The sequence below is a fragment of the Leptopilina heterotoma genome, unplaced genomic scaffold, assembly GCF_015476425.1.
Source record: "Leptopilina heterotoma isolate Lh14 unplaced genomic scaffold, ASM1547642v1 Lhet_95, whole genome shotgun sequence".
Lineage (NCBI taxonomy): Eukaryota > Metazoa > Arthropoda > Insecta > Hymenoptera > Figitidae > Leptopilina > Leptopilina heterotoma.
Window position 1 is genome coordinate 202,767 of NW_025111202.1, and position 24,281 is coordinate 227,047.

At 25.3% G+C, this 24,281-nt stretch overlaps 1 protein-coding gene across 1 annotated transcript; it reads left to right on the forward strand.

Moving 5' to 3' along the window:
- Positions 1 to 1,806: 1,806 nt before the first annotated feature.
- LOC122512051 (glycogen-binding subunit 76A) lies at positions 1,807 to 22,487 on the forward strand. Its single transcript, XM_043627668.1, has 3 exons — positions 1,807 to 2,647; positions 17,822 to 19,121; positions 19,682 to 22,487. Exons 1-3 carry the CDS (start codon positions 2,582 to 2,584, stop codon positions 20,659 to 20,661), a joined length of 2,346 nt encoding a protein of 781 aa, XP_043483603.1. The 5' UTR covers positions 1,807 to 2,581; the 3' UTR covers positions 20,662 to 22,487.
- The last annotated feature ends 1,794 nt before the right edge of the window (positions 22,488 to 24,281 follow it).

The window sequence follows — 24,281 nt, forward strand, 5'->3', positions numbered from 1 at the left end:
GAATTAGCATAAATATTTTTGAAAAAGTAAATCTTTTAAATTTTGGCATTAAATTCTTCGCAGTAATTCAATTATTTTCATAAATTTTAATAAAATTCATTGTAAAATTCAATTATTTTCATAAATAACAATATTCATCACAAGAATTCAATTATTTACAAAAATTTTAATAAAATTCTTCTCAGAAATTCAATTATTTTCAAAAAATCTAAAAAAAATTGTCAACATTTTAATTATCTTTATAAGTGAATAGCAAAATTCTTCGAGAAAATTCAATTATTTTCAGGAATTTTAATAAAATTCATTGTAAAATTCAATTAATTTCAGGAATTTTAATAAAATTAATTGCAAAATTCAATTATTTTCATAAATAACAATATTCATCACAAGAATTCAATTATTTTAAAAAATTTTAATAAAATTCATGGCAAAATTTCAATTATTTTCAAAAAATTTTCTCAATTATTCAATGATTTTCAATATTTAACTATTGTAATAAAATTTCCCTAAAGAATTCAATTATTAAACAAACATTTTGACAAAATTGTACAATAAAATTCAATTATTTTCAAAAACAATAAAAATTTCACAGGAATTCAATTATTTAAAATAGAATTAGCATACATTTTTTCGAAAAAGCAAGTGTTTTAAAATTTGACAATAAATTATTCGCAGTAATTCAATTATTTTCATAAATTTTAAGATTCTTTTCAGGGATTTAATTATTTTCATAAAAAATGAAATCATTCGAAGGAAGTCAATTATTTTCATAAATAATCAATATTAATTCATCACAAAAATTCAATTATTAATAATAGATTTTGCATACATCTTTTCCCAAAAAAATCAATTGTTTGAAACTTTTTTTTATAAAATTCTTCGCAATATACTCAGAGTAATCAATTTCTTTATGTTTTATAATAAATATTCTTATAAGTTGTTAAATTTCAAAAAGGTTTGAATTTGAAATTTTTGAAAATCTTGATTCCTGTGAAAAATAATAATGATTAAATATTTATTTAAAAATGAAGACATTGAATAATTTTACAATCAAGGAAATTCGTAATTAAATGTAATGGAACATTTTTATGAGTATCTAATAATTTTTAGAGTGAATCAGAATATTCTTTAGGGTCAGGAAAAAAGAAAATTTTTTTTTTTAATCAGGGGAAAGTCAGGGAAAAACAAAATTAAATTTTTGTGGCAACCCTGTAATTGGAAAGCGAAAAGTCAGTCACTAATTAAAAAGGAGGTTAAAGTTTTGAACGTTCAAATGAACGAAATTTATTTATTTCTTCTTCAAATTAAATTTTTATTACTATAATTTTGCGTCACTATTAAGCAAATTAATTATAATGTTTCTAGATGTAAAATTTGAGTTTTTAATTTGAATTGTAATCAATAATCTATGAAAATATTTTTAACAAAAAATATTTCGTTCATTTGAACGTTCAAAACTTTTTGTTCGTAATTAAAATTAGTATAAAATATTTTTACTAATTCGAATGTAGAGAGTAAGATTTAATTTATCGAGAGTCGACTGTATTTATTGTTATACTATTTATTATTATCACTTATTTGTTTATTTCATAACTCATAATATTTATTACAAAAGTTTTTATTAATTGAGATTTAGAGAGCATTTTGCAAAAAAAAAATTTTTTTTTAATAACGGTGAATGGAATATTGCAAGAAAATTTAAAGTATTTTTGAATCCATAAATATTTTTCGCCTCCGGTGGTACATGGTCAATTTAAAAAAAAAATCTCCACACCGGACATAAATGGTCCAAACCAATCTACAACTGACCGGCAAATACATCCTGAAATCTTTGTCCATGCTTTGGCGCTTGGCGAGTCTCGTTAATCTTGTCTTGTCTGAGCACTCTACACACTGTAGAGTTCTTGCTTTACTGCAGTTGCCATGCTACAGAGTAGGGATCTCAAGTCATCTACTAGCATGATCCAGTTGGAATTCAGTGTGTGTAAGCCGGCCGGTCTCGAAGGGTCGTTCTGACCACTCTATCATTATCAAAAAAAGAACATTTTTTTTTGCAAATTTTTTTTTCCGACAGAATAAAACATTCTAGCAAAAAAAAGTGAATTTGTGAAAAACTCGCCAAAAATAAAAGAAAAAGAAAATTCCAAGAAGGAAGAAGAAATTTTTTTTAAATCGAATTCAAGATATTTGTGATTGTTTCAAACATGTCAGAACGAGGAAAAATAGAACTCTTCCTATTTTTAATACTATTTTCGGAGCACAAAGCAAAAATTTCTTGGATGAAAAATGCAATAAATTAATACTATAGTGATTTTTACCGGCTTTTTAAATTCAAAATTTACAGTGAAACATTCAACAAGTGAATTGGTTTCTTTTCTCCCCCTTCAAGGATTTAAATGGATTATTTTGGGGTTGAGGAAAGAGTGTATAAAAATTAATACACATTTCATTTTCCTATTTAACAAAAGAGAATTTTATCTGATAAGACAAAAAATAACCGAAGATATTGAACTTGAAGTTATAATTATTCAATTACAAAGGAGGAAATTTCTCGACAATAATTAAAAAAATTATATCAAAAATGACACAAACGGAGGGAGTTTCAATGACCTTTGAGTCCAAGGCACCGGCTAAGCAAATGAATGGGGTAAATTTTACTTCTTACAAGCAAATTTCAAAGAAAACTTTTCACAAACAATTTTACTTCATTCTCAAAAGTTTTTTTCCAGTTTCCTAGATGATAAATTTTTAATTTAAAAATAAATTAACCTTTTTTTCAATTTGCAAAATTTCTTCTGTCGCAAATTTTCCAAAATTACCAAAAATGGAAAATATTTGAAAACATTTAAAATTGAGAACTACAAAAAAAATAGAAATTGCATTATTGAAAAAAACTCGGTTTTTTGCAATTAAAAATTCAAAAGAAAATGATTACGAAACAAAATGGAAAAATATTCAAAATTCACAAATCACAAAAAATATTTTAGAAAATTCTAAAAATTAAAATTGTAAACAATAAACAAAAACCAAAAGTTTTAACTTTCTTATTTGTAAAGAATGCAAAAACTTTTGACTTTTGTTTTGAATTAAAAAATTTTAAAGAACGTGATTACCAAAAATGAAAAATATTTGAATCTATTTAAAATTGAGATAAAAAAAATACTTTGGTAAATTTTCGAAAATAGAAATTGCAATAAAAATTGAAAAAAAGAAAACTTTTTGGTTTTTTGTAATTAAAATTTCAAAAAGGAAAATGATTACGAAACAAAATGGGAAAATATACAAAATTTACAAATCACCAAAAAATACTTTGGAAAATTCTCAAAAATAAAAATTTCATTAATAATTGTAAAGAATAAACAAAAGTTTTAACTCTTAATTGTAAAGAATACAAAAACTTTGGCTTCTGTTTTGAATTAAAATTTTAAAGTACGTGATTACCAAAAAGAAAAATATTGGAAAATACTTGAAATTGCTAAATAACAAAAAATTACTTTTGACAATTTTCAAAAATAAAAACTGCAAAAAAAGTAAAAACTTTTCGTTTTCATTTTGAATTTAAACGTGATTACAAAACAATATATTGAAAAATATTCAAAATTTACAAATTAAAAAAAATATATTTGGAAAATTTTTCAAAAATTGAAATAAAAATAGTGAAAATTTAAAAACTTTTAGTTATTGTTTTGAATTAAAATTTTAAAAGAACGTGATTACCAAAAAGAAGAATATTCAAAAATATTCAAAATTAAGAGTTACAAAAAATACTTTTGCGAATTTTCAAAAATAAAGATTGCAAATAAAAATTGTAAAAAATTTTGGTTTTTGTTTTAAATTAAAATTTTAAAAGAACGTGACTGTAATAAAAGAATATTAAAAAAATTTCAAAATTAAGAATTACTAAAATACTGAAAACATTTTAAGAACAAAATTTTTCCTAAAAATTGTAAAAAAATTGGAAAAAATTGCAAAATTTTCGGTTTTTGTTTTTGATTTAAAATTTCAAAGAACGTGATTACTAAAAAAAATATGTTGGAAAATATTAAAAATTTGCAAATTACAAAAAATACTTTGGAAAATTGTCAAAAGTAAAAATAGCATTAAAAATGACAATAAAATTGCTATAAAAATTGTAAAAACTTTTGTTTTTTGTTTTGAATTGAAATTTTAAAAGAAACGTGGACGTCGATTTAAATAGGCGTCGGGACATCGGGACTTGCATTCCAATAGATTCCGGTTTTTGATGTTGCTTGCACAACTTTCTAACGTTAACTGCTTTTTTTCATACCATACATCCTGCATAATCATAATAACAATTTTTAAAATCCATTTTCAAAAAAAGAAGAAAAGAAATGTCTCTATATTTTATTTATACAATTCGCGAATCACGCGAGGTTCACGTGTCATTCCAGACAGTTCGACGACGACTGGTAGACTTGATTATCTCCATTATTTTCCTTCCTATTAAGCACGATTTACGCATTATTTTCAAAGAAGATTGATCTATTTTTTTTTATTTTTTGAAAATAACATGAATTTTTAATTCCATCATTTTGAAATAATTACAAAACATGTCAATTAACTCTATTAAATTAAAATACAAATTTCCTCTTGTGTTTTTCAGATTTTAATTTAATTTTTTATTCGCCTTTAAGTATATTAACTTAGTTATCGAGAAAAAATTTTTAAAATAAATTTTTTCTGACTAAAGAGTCTCTCTTTCTCTCGAGGAATATTTTAAGAAAAATTTATATTTTTCAATCGATAAAGCAAACTGTTTTGATGAAAACAAATTTCCCGCTTTGAAATAGAAGGAAAAAGAAAATTTTTACAAAATAAAAAAATTTTACAATTAAAAATAACTTTTTCACTTTATTGAACTTTTATCATTTTTTTTGTGATAAAATATAGCACAAAATGAATCAACGCAAATAAATTATCGAAACGATAGCAGAAAATAAATATCTTAATCGATATAATTTAATAATTATTTTTACGTGTTAATTATTGATTCCAATGGAATTCATTATTCCGATTATTTAATTTATAGAAACAAAGGAATAAATCGTAAAAAAATAATTATATTCAATTTTTATTGTTATCGAAATTATAACAATAATAACAATAATAATAATAATAATAATAATAATAATAATAATAATTATTATTATTATTATTATTATTATAAATATGTAACACAAAAATCTATTCGTTATTAATTATATTGAAAAAATGTAATTACCAAGTACCAAAAAATTACTATTAGTATTTTATCATTTACTATAAATCAGTAAATAATAATTAATCATCAAATAAATAATTATCAAATAATTGTTAATTATTTACAAAATTGTAATTTTTCGAAATTTCAAAATTTGTCATTGAATTGGTATTAATTAACAAATAATTGTTAATTATTAACAAAATAGTAATTTTTCGAAATTTCCAAAATTATTAATAAGAAAAAAATATTCCATTTTGAATAGAAACTGAATTGAAAATTCCACCAATTTACAATTAATTTTTCTGCATTTCTTAACGATAATACTTCTATATTATGATATTCTCGGGTCATTTCCCTTTGAAAAGAGTGTCATAATGAATTATTTGTATCCATTTTTTGATAAAGAAGGTCGTATTTGCGATGATATCCTGGAATACCTTGACACCGAAACTGATCTCAGACTTTTAGTTATACTATCGATGCTGACTGCGTGTCTCTCTCGACTATTTTTGCTTCTCAGTAATTAAAAAGAAAAAAAACTATTCATTCAGACAGTATTAATTATTCTAATTTTACAAAAATTCCTCCTGAAGTAGCTCTCGAATCATTTATTTTTATTCGCAAAAGTCCAAATATAAAAAAAACCTATATAATACATTTATCTAAAAAAAGGCAAAAAGAAAAAAATAATGCCAAACAAAATTTGCATATTTTTGTTTCATTATAAAATTCAATTCTATATGGGCAATAAAACATTCCTCGATGCACCATATAAAAAAACCGGAATTGCTATAAGACGGAATAAAATTTTATTGCATTGTAAATAATATTGATTTTTATAACGTAAAATTTAAAATTAATTTCAAATTTGTTCTTTTTAGTTTGAAACTAAAATATTGAATTAGTTATTTTTTAAAACAATTATTAACAATTTAAGTTATTAATAATTACTTAACAATCATTATAACATAATTAATAATTAGTTAATAACTGAATAATTAATTAAGAATTGGTATTATTTAATAAAATTATTTAATTAGTAAACTAATAATAATAATAATAATTAGTTAACTGTCAAATTCATTACGAACTACTTACGTAAATTAGTTTATAAATTTACCTAATTAATAATTATTCGATAATTACTAATAAAATCAATAATTTAATTTTCCGACTTTATCACTTTCGGTAGTCTTAATTATAATTATAAAACTTATAAAATTTTGACACGGAGCGATCGTTAACCCCATCAAAGTTTTATTTATAATAAAATTAATAATTATTTATTAATTACTGATAAAATTATAAATTATTCATTAATTCATTTCTTAATTTTTTTTCTAAATATTTTTTTTTAACGTTTTGAATTTCAAAATTAATAAAATTCTAATTTAATGTTTTGAAGATTAAATAATAACAAAAATTAATTCAGCAAAATTGTTTGAAATTAAATCTAACATTTTAAAACACAAAAAATGTTACTGAAATAAATTATTGTAGAAAAATTAACTTCTAATAATAATAGACGGTTAATGTTACTTATTAGAAAACTGATTTTCATTTATTTTAATGTCTTGTATTATTTTTTTGCCCATAATTTTGCGTTAATTAGTAAATTTTTCTTTAATTTTGAAAATATACCATTTTCTTTAATGTTATAATTTTTAAATAGCTGTTATTGTTTGGAATCAGAAATAATTTAATTCTTGAATAGAATTTTATTAAAATTTTTGAATTTTTGCGAAATTTTTGAAAATAATTAAATACTTTATAGAAATTTAATTAAAATTGAATTGAAAATAATTTGAAAATAATTTAATTTTTAAATTTATATTGTCTTGAAAACAATTCAATTTCTGCAAAGGAATTGTATTAATTACAAAAATTGAAGGGCTACATAAAATAAGGGGACGAACGCATGCATGGTTGAAAGGGATAATATCAGTCAGGTAGCAGCGAGCGGCTCAAGGCTTGTCACTGCTACCCGACTGGTAGTATCCCTTCCAAGCCTCGCGTTCGTCCCCTTATTTTATGTAGCCCTTCAATTATTGAAATCTTGCAAAAGAATTTTATTCAAATTTTTGAAAATAATAAACTTAAATATTTAATTAGTTAAAATAAGATTATTTTTCTAAATTTTGAATCTGTAATTATTCAAAAACTGAAGTTGATATGCGAAAATAAAAAATTTTCTAATTTGAATACTTTGAACTAAATTATGAATACTTTTCATTAATAATTTACTTAATTAACAATTACTTACACTAACAACAAATTAATTTGATTCAAATAATCGATTACTTGTCTATTATCAAATAAATGTTTACTTGAATCAAATAATTTTTATTTGAGTCAATTATAAATGCTTAAATTCATATTTGCTTCAAATACTGCAATTATTGGTTCAAATATACAATTTATTTGAATTAAATAAAAATTATTTGATTGAAGTAAATATTTATTTGACAATAGACAAGTAATCGGTTACTTGAATCAAATAAATGTTTTTCCAGTGTAATAATTAATTGTTTATAATTTTAATATTATTAAATAATTATTAACAAAAAGTAAGAATTATTCATTGACAGTTAATTTAATTAAGAATATTTTATTAAATTTTGTCATTATTTAATAATAGATATTAATTTATCTAATTTAATGTAATTAAATATTAATAAATAATTGTCTTTCGCAATTGACGAATTGTACAAGCTAAAAAAAATTGTACAATAAAATTAATAAATTTTTTAATAAACATTATAATCGTTGGCAATTTAAAGCAATAATAAACAGTAAATAAATAAAAAATAAATAAATAATAATAATAAATATTTAAATATAAATATGTAATAATAATAAATAAAGTAAAATAAACGATTTTCTCCTTCATCAAAAATTTCAATGCGTATTTCAGTGGAAATGTTACGGAATATTTTTTTCGCCACTAAAATACATCGATATTGAGATATATTATTATTTCTCTCACTGTGAGTGCAATTAGATTTATTGTCATGTAACAGATGCTGCTAACGACTGGGCTATAATGCAAATATTGATAATTTGTTTCTTTCAAGATGATCAGTCGACATTCAAGTACGTTTTATTAATATCTCCTCCTCGCGCGCAGGGAGGAAGCCGCACTCGAACATCGTCTCATAATTCAAGAAACTATGTTGAATACGAACCGATTTCTTTTTCTTCTTTCATTAAAAAATAAAATATTATACATTTAGCAAAATGAAAAAAAATCTATACTATACGCAATCATCTTATTATTAAAAAAGAAAGAAAAGAAAATTAAGCAGCTACAAGCATCAGGAGGATAAATTCTCGAGATTCTTGTCCTCCAAAAAAGAAAAGAATTATCTTATTGAAATATTTCATTTCACGTTGCGTCAAGTATTTTAAAAGTAATTCAAAGAATTTAAAGTAAATTCTTATATACAACTTTCATACATTGTATTTACATCTTAATGTAACTCATTAATTTCGATTAATTCTCTTTTCCTTCTTTTTCTTTCTCTTTTTTGCTTTTTTCCCTTTATATCTTTTTTCTTGTTTGTTTTCTCCGAGTTTTGTTCTCTTTTGCTAATTTGATATTTTTTTCAAATTTGTAAAACGTTCCAAATAATTTTTTCTTTTATTGCTAATAATCTATTTTTTTATAATCACCTATATTATTAAATGAAGAGAATACTCGTGAGTCTTTTGAAAGAATAAGAAATAATAGATAACCCCGCGCGCATTGTTCAACTTTATATGCGCATATCGAGTGCGTGCAATGTTTCTTAATCAAAAATTATTAATTTCACATGATTTTCACTAGAAAATAAAGTTGTCATATTTTATAAATATTTCTTATCAAAACTCGAATATATAGTATATATAAGAGTAAATTACCCTTATACAAAAGAGAATATATTTATTTCGCCAAAACAACCTTGAGTAATATTGATAATAAATTTTTCTTGCGGTTTAAAAATATGCGTACAAGAATGTAAATTTTATTCGCACATTTTTTTTAACAGTTCTTCTTACATATTATTTGTTAAATAAATCTTTAAATAATTTTTTTCCTATTATTTTTTGCAAATTGAATATTGAGAATCCTTAAAAAGTTATTTTTGTTCCGTATATATACATTTGAAATGTGTATATTTATACAATTCATTCAGCAAAAGACATGTGCGAATTGTTATTTCAATTTTAAAATTTCATATTTCCATTAACATTTATTTTAAATAAACATTTTTTATTTCTTCGAAAGTGACAAATGGAAGAAAATTGTTTTTACATTAGCGAAACATAAATAGACGAAAAAAAAATCAAGCAATTAAGATTTCGCTGAAAATTCACTCTTTTATTTATTTTTACATTGATTACGATTTTTAATTTCTTAAATTGTTAATTTCTCAAAATTTTTTCTGAATCATTTCGACAATAGGTTTTAAAAAATATTTTTATTTTACATTTCCTTATCAGTTTTATTAATTTTCTTGTTTATCATTTGATTTGCATTATTTTGCATTTTTGTTATTACTTTTTATTTTTTCTTATTATTTTGTAATCTTTTCTTATTATTTTGTATTTTTTTCTTATTACTTTATATTTCTTATTATTATTCCGCATTTTCACTACTAATTTATTTATTTTAAAACAAAAGTTAAATAAAAAATAGAAAACAAAACATAAATCATGAAAATAAAATTAAATTAAATACAAATTTAAAATATCAGACAAGCATAAAAAATAAATTATAAGTATAATTTAATTAATCAATAATATAATAATATATAAACCCGTTTATACAAAATAAATAAATAAATAATAATTACTAGTTTTAATAATAGGTAATAATAATATAAAAGTAATAATACTAAAATAAGAATTTATTTGTTAAAATCACAGCCCCTGATGTCAGGAATTTAAAAATAAAATTAAAATTAAATTAACTGAAATTAATTTAATAATGAATATAATTTATTCAATGAGAACAAATGTGAGTCTCTCTTGAGGTATCATCTCGATTGTATCAAAGACTTCACTAACAATAGCCATGAAATTTTTCACTCTAATTTTTTTTTAATTATTTTGCTATACAATATAAATTGCCATTTCCGAGTTCGAGTTCAGCTATTGTGACAAATGGCAGACAGTGGAAATTTCTTTTAAGATTAAATATTGATTTATATAATTAAAAATTATAATCAACGTCTATTGTAATAGTTATTTTTTTTCTCTTTTGCAAATTCAATTAGCAAAAATTAAAAAAATTATTATAATAATCTCTTCATTTTTTTCCGCTCAGAACAATTTTCTCTTCCTCTTGTCACGTTATTGTCACATATGTAACGAGTGTTCTAATCAAAATACTAATTAAGAGACTAATTATCATTCTCCCAAGGCAAGGGCATAAATACAAACATCTAAATTCGCGTGCTTGAATTGCTCGGGGGAAAAAATTAAGTATTTAAAAATTTTTTTTTAATTAATTGGTTAATTAATTAATTAAAATTGATCAATAAATAGAATAAAATTTCTGTTACTTAATCAGAAATTTGTAGAAAATTAAATCATCTTTTTATGAGCGTATCAATAAGATACTGTATTATTGTATAATTAATTTATTCTATTTTGAAAAGTTTGCTGCACCAAAAGCGGCGCAAAGATAAGACTAATTGTAAGTGATTATGATATAATTCTTATTTAATTATTATTACAGCTTTTGCATTAATAAACGACAAATGACAAAATAGATACGAAACTTTATTACCGATTATAAATATTTTTCTAAATAATCAAAATATTAGTTGTAAAATTATTGAGTATATAAATATTAATTATAAAACTATTGAGTCCAAAAATATCAATTATAAAAATATGATGTATATTAATAAATATTATAAAAATATGGAAATATTAATTAAGAAAATAAATAGAAAAAATAAAATAATTGTTATAGATTATTATTTTTAGTGTTTTGATTTTTATAGTAAAATTTTATTCGTGCAAATTCTCGTATAAACTCATAACATCTATTATTAACCTTAAGAGTGGTTCAAGGAAAAATTGTGTCTAATTAAATTGACGTCGATTTTATTATGTCCGATCTGACAAGAATATTGTTACTTACTTCCTAAACAAACAAAAAATAATACAATTAACAAAAAATAAATTAATTAATTAAAAAAAAATAAAATAAGTAAATAAAATAAATTTCAAAAATATCAATAAAAATAAATAATCATTAAATAATTAAAGAAAATAAATGAAAAAATCAACCTAGTTTCAGAAATTTTTGTATTAATTTCGCTGTTGAATTTAGAAATAAAAACGTCTAAAGAAAAGTCAAGAAATAAATAAAGAAATAACAAAAAGGAGAGTTTGGAAAAAGCAATGATAAATTTCTTAAGAGAAAAATATTAATTAAAATTAATTGTCCTTTATAACAGAAGAATGAATAAAAATTATTAGCGACTTCCGTGATCAGAATATATATTAGAAAAGTCTCTTCTCATTGAACAAGGTCTTCAATTGCTTCCTGAGCAGTAGACTTACGCGATGAATATATCTTCAGATTGATAAGAGACACGATGATAATTTTTTTTACTTCTTCAATCAATATACAATAAATATAAAATTATCGAAAAAAACGAGTGATGTAAATAATTACACTTCAAAGAAATGTAAATCAACAATAAAATTACACTTCAAAGAAATTTAAATCAACAATAAAATTACTCTCTTCAAAGAAATTGAAATCAATAATAAAAGAGAAATAAAATTGTCATACTTCTAATTAAATGGAAAAAACAATTTAATTAGTTTTTCTTGTAGATTGAAAATTAATTGATGCATTCGTCGATGATTCATTATTGATTAATTTCCAATTACGAGGAATAAATTTATTAAAATAAATATATTCTCTCTAAATATTTGAATCAGTTGAAAATAGGGTTGAAGTTAGTGTCGACTATCAGAGACAAAATAAATGTTCCCCTTAATCGTAATGTTTCAATATGTAATTGATTTATTATTCGTTAAAAATTAAATTTATAAATGTAATTTACTAATTTCAGTGAATAATAATTTTTTAATTGAAATTTTTGCCAATGGTTTTAAGTAGTTGTTTAATTGATTCTTTTAGCGCAAAAAGAAAAAATTAATTTCTTGAAGACTTGAAGAGTCTTGTTGACATTTAAATATCAAAGTGGCCAAAATTTGTTGTCAAACTTGTTGAAGAGATTTTGTATTTGTTTGGGCAAAAATAAATCATTTATTTGTCTATAATATGGTTAAGTGTAAATTTGTTCTTAAGAAAGTAGGTCACAAGTTTTAAAATCTCAAAAAAAAAAGAAGAAATTGCTCCTTGAGATTCAAAGTTTAAAAATTACTATTGATTCTGTCATTATAAGCCAAAAACAATACATTTCAAATACAATTACCTTAAATTGATTTTTGCAACTATTTTTTTAAATTTTTCACTGAATTTTTGAATGGTGGACACCTTTTTTTTAAAGCAAAATTTCAGCTGTTTTTTCAAAGTCGTCTAAGTTTAGGAATTACAGTCGTTCAAAAGATGGGTGGCCACCTTGGGGCCCCTTACCCTAATAAATAATTTTAAAAAAATAACTTCTACATTTGTATTTCGCTGCAAATTCCAAGAAGGCTTTATTGCTGTAACTGAAGACGATACAGGCACGACTATCACAATAAAAATTTTATAAACACTTTCAATTCGAATAATTTAATACATATACCTTGATAAGGTATAAATAGGCTAGATAGACTACTCGAAATTATTGTTCTTCTGAGATTGAAATCTCATTCCTCTATTTTGTAGTGTACACATTTTAGAACTAATCAAAGATTCTAAAATACTAAATATTAAAAAAATATTTTAATAATTCCAGTTAATTTTCATTTCGATTAATTGGAATTATTAAAATGTTTTTGTTTTGAAATAACTTTTCATGGTAAGAATATTTCTCATTATAAAATCTAATTTGTTTAAAAGATTTTCAACCATATGTCAAAGATGATTAAGAAATATTGTTGGGAATATAAGTGCAATAATTTTCATCGTGTGTCATTATATAGCTTGCATCTCAAATATCAAAGAGCTTTTTTTTAAAAAGAACCACTTCTAGAATTTAATTTTTACTATGCTCTGTCTGAATCTAAATTTACTTCTCGCAATTTTTAAACTCAGGAATGAAATATTCACGGCTAATATTGAATAACGTTTAGAAAAGTGTGAATAGATTTGTCGTTTCTAACTTTGATGATTTAAAGATTTTTCAAAGTTCATAAAAGAAAAAAGTGTATCAGAAGCACAAAATATTTTATTGAAAAAAAGTTTCAATTTAAAGAAAAACTGTACTGTCTAAATCTGAATTAGTGAAAATTTTTGTTTTTACTTATTCCTCTCAAATTCAGTTATAGATATTTCTAAAAATACATGTAGATGTCTATTCAGGAGTTAATGTCTCATCATTTGAATTTTAAATGAAATTCTTTCTTACGCTATAAATGTAGAAAAATTTTGTTCACGTTTCTTGTGAGTGCGATGAGTATTACAGAGACCAATCTCCATCGAGACGCACATCAAAATCCGCACACGCGCTTACATAAGTGTGAATAAAAATCGAATGAGGACGAGAGCGCAGAGAAACGAGGTGAAAAAATGTACTGTTCTTGTCTCATTATAACAGATAACCTCAATGCAAGGCCACATGCATTATCAATCGTATCAAATAAATTTCTCGATATAGTATTTAAACTTATTTCGATTTTCTTCCGATAATAACAATAATAATGTCTGAAAAAATTTCACTTTACTTTACTTTCTATTCTCTTCTTCAAAAAATTCATCTTTTTGGAAATTCATTTCAAGAAGAATCCAAATTCTCCAAATTTACAACTTTTCTTAAAACTTTCCTCAAAGTTTTGAATTACAACTCCGAACTTATTGCAAGAAGAAATTTTCGATTTTTATATAAAAGATAATTTTTAATCGCAAAAAAATATAAAAGATCCAAATTTTCAGGGTGTCAAAGTCTTTGTCAGCTGTTCCATAGAAGCTTCAATGGAAAAGTTCAATCGTCTTTGTCGGTTTAAATTTTAAATTTAAAAAATTTTTAAAAAAGAAAAACTGGTTTCATAAAAAATACAATTGAAAGAAGAAAAATATTTGCTGTAAAGCAAAAATACCATCTTTAAAAAATAATTTCTACAGGTTACAAAGAGAAGATTTCAATTTTCAAAGAAATGTGATATTAAAAAAAGACGAATTGCAAGTTTTGAGGTAATACAATCGTTTCTTCTTTTTTTCAATAAAGTGACTGAGGTCAGGATGTTTAAAAATTTGCAAACTAAGAGTTAACGGTAAACGTACGTCTGAAAATAGATAGCCAGATCGTGTTATGTGTTAAAAATAAAACAGCTGGAAGACTGAGTGAATCTTTTTACGTATAGCGGACAATGTCAGCTTAAACTATTTCTAGATTTTCATAATCACTTGAAACAACCAGACTTGAAAATAACTATTTACTCCTCCAACAAAATTCGTATTTTTCCTTTTTTTTCTCCAAAATTGTTAGCATAGGATAAAAGCATCAGTTTTTGGCCACTAGTTAATATTTATTCTAATTATTTATTAAGTTTAATTAAGTATTTTGTTTAACGAAATACTTAAAATCCTTTAGTATCTACTATATTATTATAATGAGAAATATTAATATAATAAATAATTAAATAAAAATTTTATAAAAAAATGACCAAAACTGGAGCAGTGGCCAAAAGTGGTACATCTATACCCTAGAAAGTCAAAAAAAGATTTCTGTCATGAATGACCCAATTAGAAAAATAAACATTTTTAAAAAACATAATATGCTTAATGAACAGAATAAACGTCAGTTAAGTCCACAACATTTACGATCAGTTGATCGTAAAATACATATTGAAAGAAAAAGAATATTTTTTACTTGGGATACAAACGTTTTTTCTTAATTTCTAATTTTCTTTTTTTAATTTTGTTTTCCCTGATTTCCAGAGAGAATTTTGACATTTTTCCTGACCCTAAAGAATATTCTAATTATTATTATAAAGATTACCCAGTGATAAAATTATTATTTTATATAAAAATATTGTTACTTTAACTTCTTCGAAATTATTGTCATCATTTGAATTCAATTAATATTTTCTAAAATTTCTAACTACAATTTTTCTTTAAATTAATTATTAATTAAAAGGATTAAATGTACGAAAAATTTATAATTCCAAAGATTTAAATTTGAAACCTTTTCAAAAATCAATTATTTCTAAAAATTCATGCGCTTTAATGCTTTTATAAAATTATTATGCAAAATTTTAACCGAAATTCATTTTGAAATAAATTTTTATTAGAAAATTCTACGAGAATTCAATTATTTAAATACAAAACTAAATAATTTATTGAATATAGTTGAATGTTTCTTAGAATTGAATTTTTATGAAGAATTTTATTAACAACTTTTTTAAATAATTAATTTCTTTTAAGGAATTTAATTAAAATTTTACACAAATTTATTGAATTAAAGAATTTTATCGCAATTTTTGAAAATAATTGAAAACTTTTGCACAATTTTATTAAAATTTTTAAAAATTTCTAAAAATAATAATTGAATTCATGAGAAGAATTTAATCAATAATTTATGAAAATTATTGAATTCATGGGAAGAATTTTTATTAAATTTTATTTAAATAATTGAAATTTTGCCAAGAATTATATTAAAACTTTTGAAAATAATAGACTTCTTTGAGAAGAATTTAGGAACCTATTGAAAAAAGTAACTTAATTCAAGACGAGAATTTTTCAAAAATTATGATAATAATTTAATTTCCGCAAAGTATTTTATTACTTTTCAAAAGAATTTAATTCTCGCGATGAATTTTGTTATTTATCAAAATAATTGAATTTAAAAAAAAATTTTATTAAAATTACTTAAAATAATTGATTTTTTGGGAAGAATTTGGTTGTTTATCAAGATAATTGCGTTAAAACTTTTGAAATAATTGAACAATATTTAAAAATCCATTGTGGTCAGAAATAGAAAAAAATTTTGTCCAGTAAGCATAACAAAATAAGCATAACAAAAATTTTAATCATAACAAACATAAAGAGTATAATAAGCATAAGAAACATAATAAGCACAATAAAAATAGGAAGCATAATAAATGTAATAAACATAAAGAGCATAAAAAGCCTAATAAGTATAAAAACCTAATAAACATAAGAAACACATTAAACATAGTAAAAAATTATGAAGCATAATAAACATAAAAAGCATAATAAGTATATGAAACATAAGAAATACAATAAGCGTAACAAAAATATTAATCATAATGCACATAAAGAGCATAAGAAACATAATTATCATGAAAAACATACTTAAAATTACAATAAATTATTACTATTCGCATTAGATTTGCTATACATATTCTATAAATAATACGAGTTTCTATGAAACTATAAATCAACCAAGAGATGATTCAATTTTACTCTCAATTAAATTCCGATGTCGTGTAAAAACATGATATTATTTTTATCAAACTTGTCTATCTTTTGACTGCCTGTAAAGTTGTAACACGTATCTATGTGTATTCGATTTACTGATTTCAGAGTGTATTTCACAAATACTCATTTATAAGTCTATCGTGAGTCTAGACGTTCTAGTCATATAATAGATAATCGTTACGTAAGCCGAGGTTTTAATCTGAAGCAAATGTCCTTTTACGTGACACATGAAGCCGTGGATTTACAATTAATCTTTTACAATCCTCTCTACTTGAATTTCATTTCCACCTGCAAGTATATATGCACAAAAAAATCCATTCCGTTATTTCAACCATCACTTTTTTCATCTCATCCTCTTCATATTATATGAACGAAAAATCAAGAAACACCATTCTTCTATGTTATCAGTGGAATTTTTTTCTTTTAATTCAATAACAAAAAACTTTTTTTCTTTTAATTTTAATATCAAGAATTTTTAATTAAGAATAAAGATTAGTTTAAGTAAGGCACAAAAATAAGACTAGTTCTTTAAAGATCGCAAGGCTCTTTATTAACCTGAAAAATTGCAGTAAAGCAGAAAGCTTGCAGTGCAAATTTGCCGCAATATCTACAGTACCGGAAATTTATTAAACATTTACGAAAGCTTGAAGTGCAAGTTCAGAGTACATATAAAGTTGTTATGCTAAATGTGCATCAACGAAAAAATTCCATATCCCTAAAGTTAGTATCAGAAACTATTAGTAAACTTTAGATGCTGTGAAAAGTTTGCTCAAAACTTACAGGTTAACTGAATTAATAGCAGTTGACTAAAATTCTTTATCAAATGAAAGATATTCCTCTAAATTTCGATAGTAATTACAATAACTCCCACAGAATCTAAACTTGAAGCAAAATTGACAACATTCTTGCAAGTTTCATAATATTGAGAAGATATTGTCAATACTGCTGCAAGTTTAGATGCTGTGGTAGAACAATATCGCAGTTATCAATAATTAATTATCCTTAATGAGCATACAATTAACAATTAAAAATAATTTCAGGCGGACACTGGAAGGCGAGATCAGGAGGAACTATCGCCGGCCTCGACTTCGCCGTCGGGTCAGGACGAGACCAGTGGTGGGTCGGTACTGGCAATGGGCAGCACCGACTCGGCCGGAAATGCCCACGACGGTGGACCATCCTGCGGCTTGGTGAGCTCGCTATTCCCCAGCAGTTGTCGAGGCAGAGCGGAAGCATTCGCCAGGAGTCTCCATCGACGACTAACGTCCCTGGGTGGAGAGAATGGCAGCAATGACGATTTTGATTTAACCAAGCCAAACGAAACCTCCTGGCTACACTCAACAACCATTAAAAACGGAACAAATTCATCCAACAATGTGAAACTCGTCCTTGATCATCAACCACGTCTCAGTCCCGAATCGGATCTCTTCTACGATCTCGAAGGAGAACTCGAGGAAAATGGAATTGTTTCACCTGCGGAAGAAGCCTCTGCAGCGGAACTAGCACATCTACTCGTTAATCATCAATCGTTGAAAATTAACCGTCATGATAATTGTCATGCTACAAGACCAGCTGGTACAAGTCAAGATTCCGGATCCGATGGAGTTTATTCATCGCCAATGACTGGTAACAATACTCCCGAGAATGATGAATCTGAGATGTACTTTGATCCCCTATCGTCTGACGGCGATAAGAAGAAGGACACCTTTTTCGATCCTGTCAATTCCTCCGAGAATGAGGGATTATCAACTCTTTCTAATGGAAGCGAACCCGAGATGATTAGAGTTCTTCGTAGAAAATTAGAGAAAACTAAAAATCACGATACAGCAACTAATGAAGAAGAGACATCTGACTCTAGTTGTTCTTTGCAAAAGGATGAAATTGAAATCTCAAGATTACGAACAAATCCCGTTGAGAGTACCGACGAATCATCGAATGGAAGAAGTTCTATCGACACAACGTCACATGATTCCCTGTGGAGTACATTTGACGATAGTACTTTGTCTGAAAATTCTGTCAAAAATGATGCACTTTGTAATCAGAATCGAGTTCCTAAATCGCATTCCGATTCGGAAATTCCGGGTATGGTGGACGTTAGTGATGTACGGCTGGCAAGGAGGATAGAGGTTCTGGAAGAGAATGTAGACGAAGTGGACTTTGCTGGTAGTAGTTTACAAGTGGACCAGTCCTCGAAAGACGAACTCAATTCTTGCTTACAAAATGGACTCGAGAAGATAGATACGGAAAAGGAACATGAAGATAACGATGGCGATAAACCAATCGAGGAACCTAGTGGTCATACTGACCACTTGACTTACGACAGTACATTTAACACACCAGGTGAGATAAACAAGTTGAAAGATATAAAGTAATAACACTAGAGTATTAAGTAGCGAATTCAATTTGGGTGGTAGAGATATGACCAGAATAAGTCGAGAGGTTTTCCTAGACCTTCTTTTTCAAAAATAGAATCCACAGTTGACTTCTGCTAATGTGCCAATGTGCACGTACGCAGAAGCTACCGTGGCCTCTTAAATTTCAAAGAAAGTTTTTTGACTCATTCCCACTATTGCGGTTGGACATTCCTGACGTCGTTTCTGTACACGAAAAGACTGTTATACGGTAAAAGATTGTGTCAGAATGTGGTGACATTTAATGATCTTGCCAAAAAGCTCCACCTTCTTTTAGCAGAATACAATTAGGACACCTAACTAAAAATTAACCAAAAACCTCGACTATCTGAACAAATTTTCATAGATTTCAGTTTTAGTAGTAAAAAAACTAACTTCTTTTACATATTTAGCAATTTTTAAAACGCCTTTCTGGTGTATCATCTACATTATAGTTCAGATAACAAGTCCTACTGTAAAATTAGTCCTAACCCTAAATTTTTCTTTCAGATTCGTCGACACTAGAAAGCACCTGCGAAGCGAAAGTCGAGGAACCAAATCAACCCGAGAAAAACGAAGTACAACTGTTGATAAACGACGAATCAGCACTAAATTCGATAGATGAATCCGAAGTCCCGACGAGACTTGAAGGCACTACTGAAAGTGACATCCAAGAAGAGAGTTCGGATCTTCATTTGTCATCCGAGGACAATCCGGAAGAAGAAGAAGAGGAGCAAAGACCTCCAAGAGTTAGACGATGTTCATCACTGAAAACCGGCAAAACACCTCCCGGTACTCCAGGTAGAAAGAAAATAGTTCGATTTGCCGACGTTCTCGGACTCGATTTAGCAGACGTAAGAACCTTCCTCGACGAAATTCCAAAAGTTCCAAACTCTGCCTATTCCGATCTAATCTATGACGATGTCTTCCATAAAGAATCAAGTCCCATTAATTGCGGTATTCAAACCTGGAGTGCAAGATACTTAGACAACAGTCGAATGAATTTGACGTCAGTTCAAAAACTCGACACAACACTTGTACCGCTTTTCCAACAACCTGGAGGTCTTCCAAATTTCCTCGATTTCGTTCGTGATCGTCGTGTTTGCCTGGAGAATGTTCTTGTCAGTGATCCTACGACCTTATGCATCAAAGGAACAGTTCGTGTGTGTAATTTTGATTTCCACAAATCAGTTCATATCAGATACACCCAAAATTCATGGAAGACCTACAGTGATCTACAAGCAACGTACGCGCCTAATTCTTGTGATGGTTTCAGCGACAAATTCACCTTCACTCTCTACTGTCACACACTTCGAGTTGGTCAACGACTCGAATTTGCAGTTAGATTCCAGTGTAAAGGCAATCAATATTGGGATAATAATCTTGGTGCAAATTATTGCTTTCAGTGCCTACCATCATCCCCAGCTGTTGGATATATACCAATCACCGCGCCTGAAAACGCACACGATTGGACACCAATGTTCTATTGACTCAAGAACAAATTCTGGAAGTTGTCCAGAAAATCTGGTCATATAGATGCTTCGAGCTGCATGCGATCTTGCGGAAACGACTCAATTCTAGATCGTTTAGATGATACAAAGAAAATGCTGCCACTATTATATAGAAAGTTATTCATGTCTAATACTCTCAACAAATACCTAAGTCAATTGTTTATAGATTTGCAGAAGTTCATTGTTAAAAATCATCATTCAAAGTGTATGCATTATGAATACATCGGGAGTTGACTAGAAATAATATTCTGCAAGATCTTAATCAGTATCGGAGATCTTTGTCATCAATCGTAATTTAGTTTTCCTTCTATAATCTTGATAATCGAATTTTTACGAACCAAAAAGCAAAAGGATGACAAAATGTGATTTTCGGAGTATTCAATATGAACATTAAACGATGCAAACGAACATGAATGAAATTAAAATAAAGGAACTTGTCAATAATTAATTACATTGACATTGGCTTTGAAATAAAGTTGTCCTTCTCGTGTGGGTGCCAAATGCTAACCTTCGAAAGTAATTTTCGTCGAGTGAAGCGGAACTGATGAAATGCGATGTTTTTTGAGATGGATGTTATCCTATACACCTAAACGGTTATTGGCTGTCTGCCATTGGAAAAAAGAAGACATGTTTCCTAATATACCAGGGTGCTAAATTTAGCAAATGCTTATAACGACACTTTTCATACAATCAGCCTAAGTATAGTCAACGATAAACTAAAAAAACTTTAATCTAGTTAAACAAAATCATCCAAGTACTTGTTAATCTTATTAATTTCAACCATCAAACTCTCAATTTGATTTTTCGAAATTTACTCATTTGATTTTTAAGTTTACCATAAAATTCACACAAATAACACAAGAGAAAGCTTTAAATATTTTATGGATTCTTGAAAATCATTAAAAATCATTAAAATTTTGATGAGATTGAAAATATGTTCAACCGAAAAATATAGATTTAAACTTGTACCATAGAGATGATGCAAATAACGTCCAATAAAATATCCTCACAATAAAAAATTGCTCCATAAATGAATAGCATCGAAAAATGCAACGATATTTTCAAGAATGTTACAATATTCAATAAAAAAAATATATTATTCATATACAACACGTTAACATTAATATAACTCTTTTCAGTTACTTTTTCCAACCAAAAACATCTAAACAATAAAAAAAGACGTATTTTTAACTAAGCAAAGAAATGATTACAATTAAAAAATTGTTTCTCATGTTTTTGGCAAGAAAAAGTAACTCGAAATTAATTTTGTTGAAGATTGAAAAAAAAAGATCTAAGATATTTTTGCACGACTGGATTCGATGAAATATATTTTGACATCATAAATAATGCCTGAGGTCATTGACTTTCGATTGCTGTAGTTTTTATCAATGTTGACAAATGAAATTAATATATTATAAACAATAAATAATACAAAAATATCTAAACTCACGAAAATATCTAGTGTGAAAAAGATGCACACAAAGGAAAAAAAAGAAGAACTAACAAATAATTAAGCGCTAATATAATTTCTACTCTCGATGAAAGTACCTAAGAGAACTAATAAGTAATTACATTCATTGATTGTTTGAAATTAAATATATATTTAAATATAACATAAATATCAGTATCGATAAGAGATTATTTCGATGTTTTGAAAATTGAATAAAACATGTTTCGCACACTATTTTTCTCAAGCAGAAATGGTGCTAATTGTACAAAATTTTTATAAGTTAAGGATTAATTTTTTAAAGAGAGGCAATATTCCGAGATTTTATTAAGCTCAACTCATTATGATTAAATTATGAAAAATTATTTAATTAAAATTATTAATTACATAATTAATAAAACATTATAGTTATTAATTATTAATGTAATTAACTGTATAGTGCATTATAATTAATAATAATTTAATCAACTATACAGTGTAATTAATTAATGAACTATAATTAATTATATAATTATTATATAGTCTGTTATAATTAATAATATAACTGATTATAAAGAATATACAAATTCACATTAAAATTAATTACATAATGTACTATAATTTATTACATTATTAATTACACAGTGAACTGTAATTAATAACATATCTAATTAATTGTTTTGCGCATTATAATTGATAACACAACTAATTATAATTAATAATATAATTAATTATTTAATGTTTACAGTTAATATTATAATTAATTTTATACTTTATTATAATTATTAACGTAATTATTTTTATAATATATTAAAATAGTTTATTATTTATATATATATATATATGTTATAATTAGTAACGTAATTAATTATATATTATACTTTAATTAATGATATAATTAATTATATATTATATTATAATTGTACATTATAATTGATAAAGTAATTAATTAATTATAATATTTTACAAAAATTATATAATTATAATTAATCATGTAATTAATTACATAACATATGACAATTAATAATTAATTAGTATAAGTTATTAATTAGAAATGCATTATATGGGGGGACGTTTAAGTATTTATTTTGTTAATTACGTAAGTAAGGGAGGGGAAAAACGAGACACGATTTCTGGGGTCTCCCACCCTGCGGTTCTTTCTCAGGGGGTGGGGGCCGCTTCTCCGAGCAGACCTGAAACTTTTTTCTTTTTAATTAAAAAAAAGGTATGTCAAAGAGTAATTTTCTGTAAAATAGTAGGAGGGGGGAGTACGTTAAAAACCTTAAAAATAAGGCTAATTAATCCTTAAACGTTCCTTTAAATAATTAATTAAAAACGTCATTACGAAGTGTGTCGCATCTACGAGATTAAATATTCTTTGTCTGTAAAGATTGTTTCTCATATCTACGTTAATTTGTAAATTAAAAAAAAACTGGTGGTATTTTTTTATATGCCTTTCGTCTAGTCCATAGAATCGCGAAATTAAATTGCAGCAAAAATCGAGAATCCTCAGGAAGACTTTGAAATCCATATTATTGTAATTTTACATATGAATTTAAAATGATATACATATATAAAGTATAAATATTTAAAATTCTGTATTTAGTATGTAATTTTTATCCCAATGCACTGTCAAGACTAATTTTTGTATAAAAAAAATTTCTTTTCAAAATCAACTGCCTCAAGACTCGATTTTTTCTTTTTAATTTCTTTCGCGTTGTAAATTTTTATTAAGAAATAAATGTGAAAATTAGGCTGTGCAGATCGTTGAATTGCCGCTGGAGATTAAAGACGCTGATGAGTCGAAATAAAAATATACTTGTAGTTATTAGCTATAATTAATGAAAAAAAAACGATTGAAAAATAATTGTTTACTAAAAAAGCGTCGATGAACTTTTATCTCGGTAATTCGCTTCTGATTTTATTCTTTTTTTGTGTATAATGAATAAAATTTTACATTTAGAAAAATGTGGATTTTTTTTTAAAAAGCTCGTCGTTGAAGAAAATTGTTTTCATATTTGAAAAGAAAGGAGAGAAAATTTGCCTCAAATAAAAATGGCACAAAAGTTTGACTGAATTTGAGAAGGGAAAATCGAAATTTTGTTTTTCAATTTCATTTTCTCAAAGTGTTTATTGTATATAAATGCTCGAAATATTATGTTAATTATGAAAA

Bases quoted from the DNA above. Each gene is read 5' to 3' on its own strand.
- LOC122512051 (XM_043627668.1), top strand. From the start codon at position 2,582: ATGACACAAACGGAGGGAGTTTCAATGACCTTTGAGTCCAAGGCACCG. The intron at 2,648-17,821 runs GTAAATTTTACT...AAATAATTTCAG, and splicing joins CGGCTAAGCAAATGAATGGG to GCGGACACTGGAAGGCGAGA. The intron at 19,122-19,681 runs GTGAGATAAACA...TTTTTCTTTCAG, and splicing joins CAGTACATTTAACACACCAG to ATTCGTCGACACTAGAAAGC.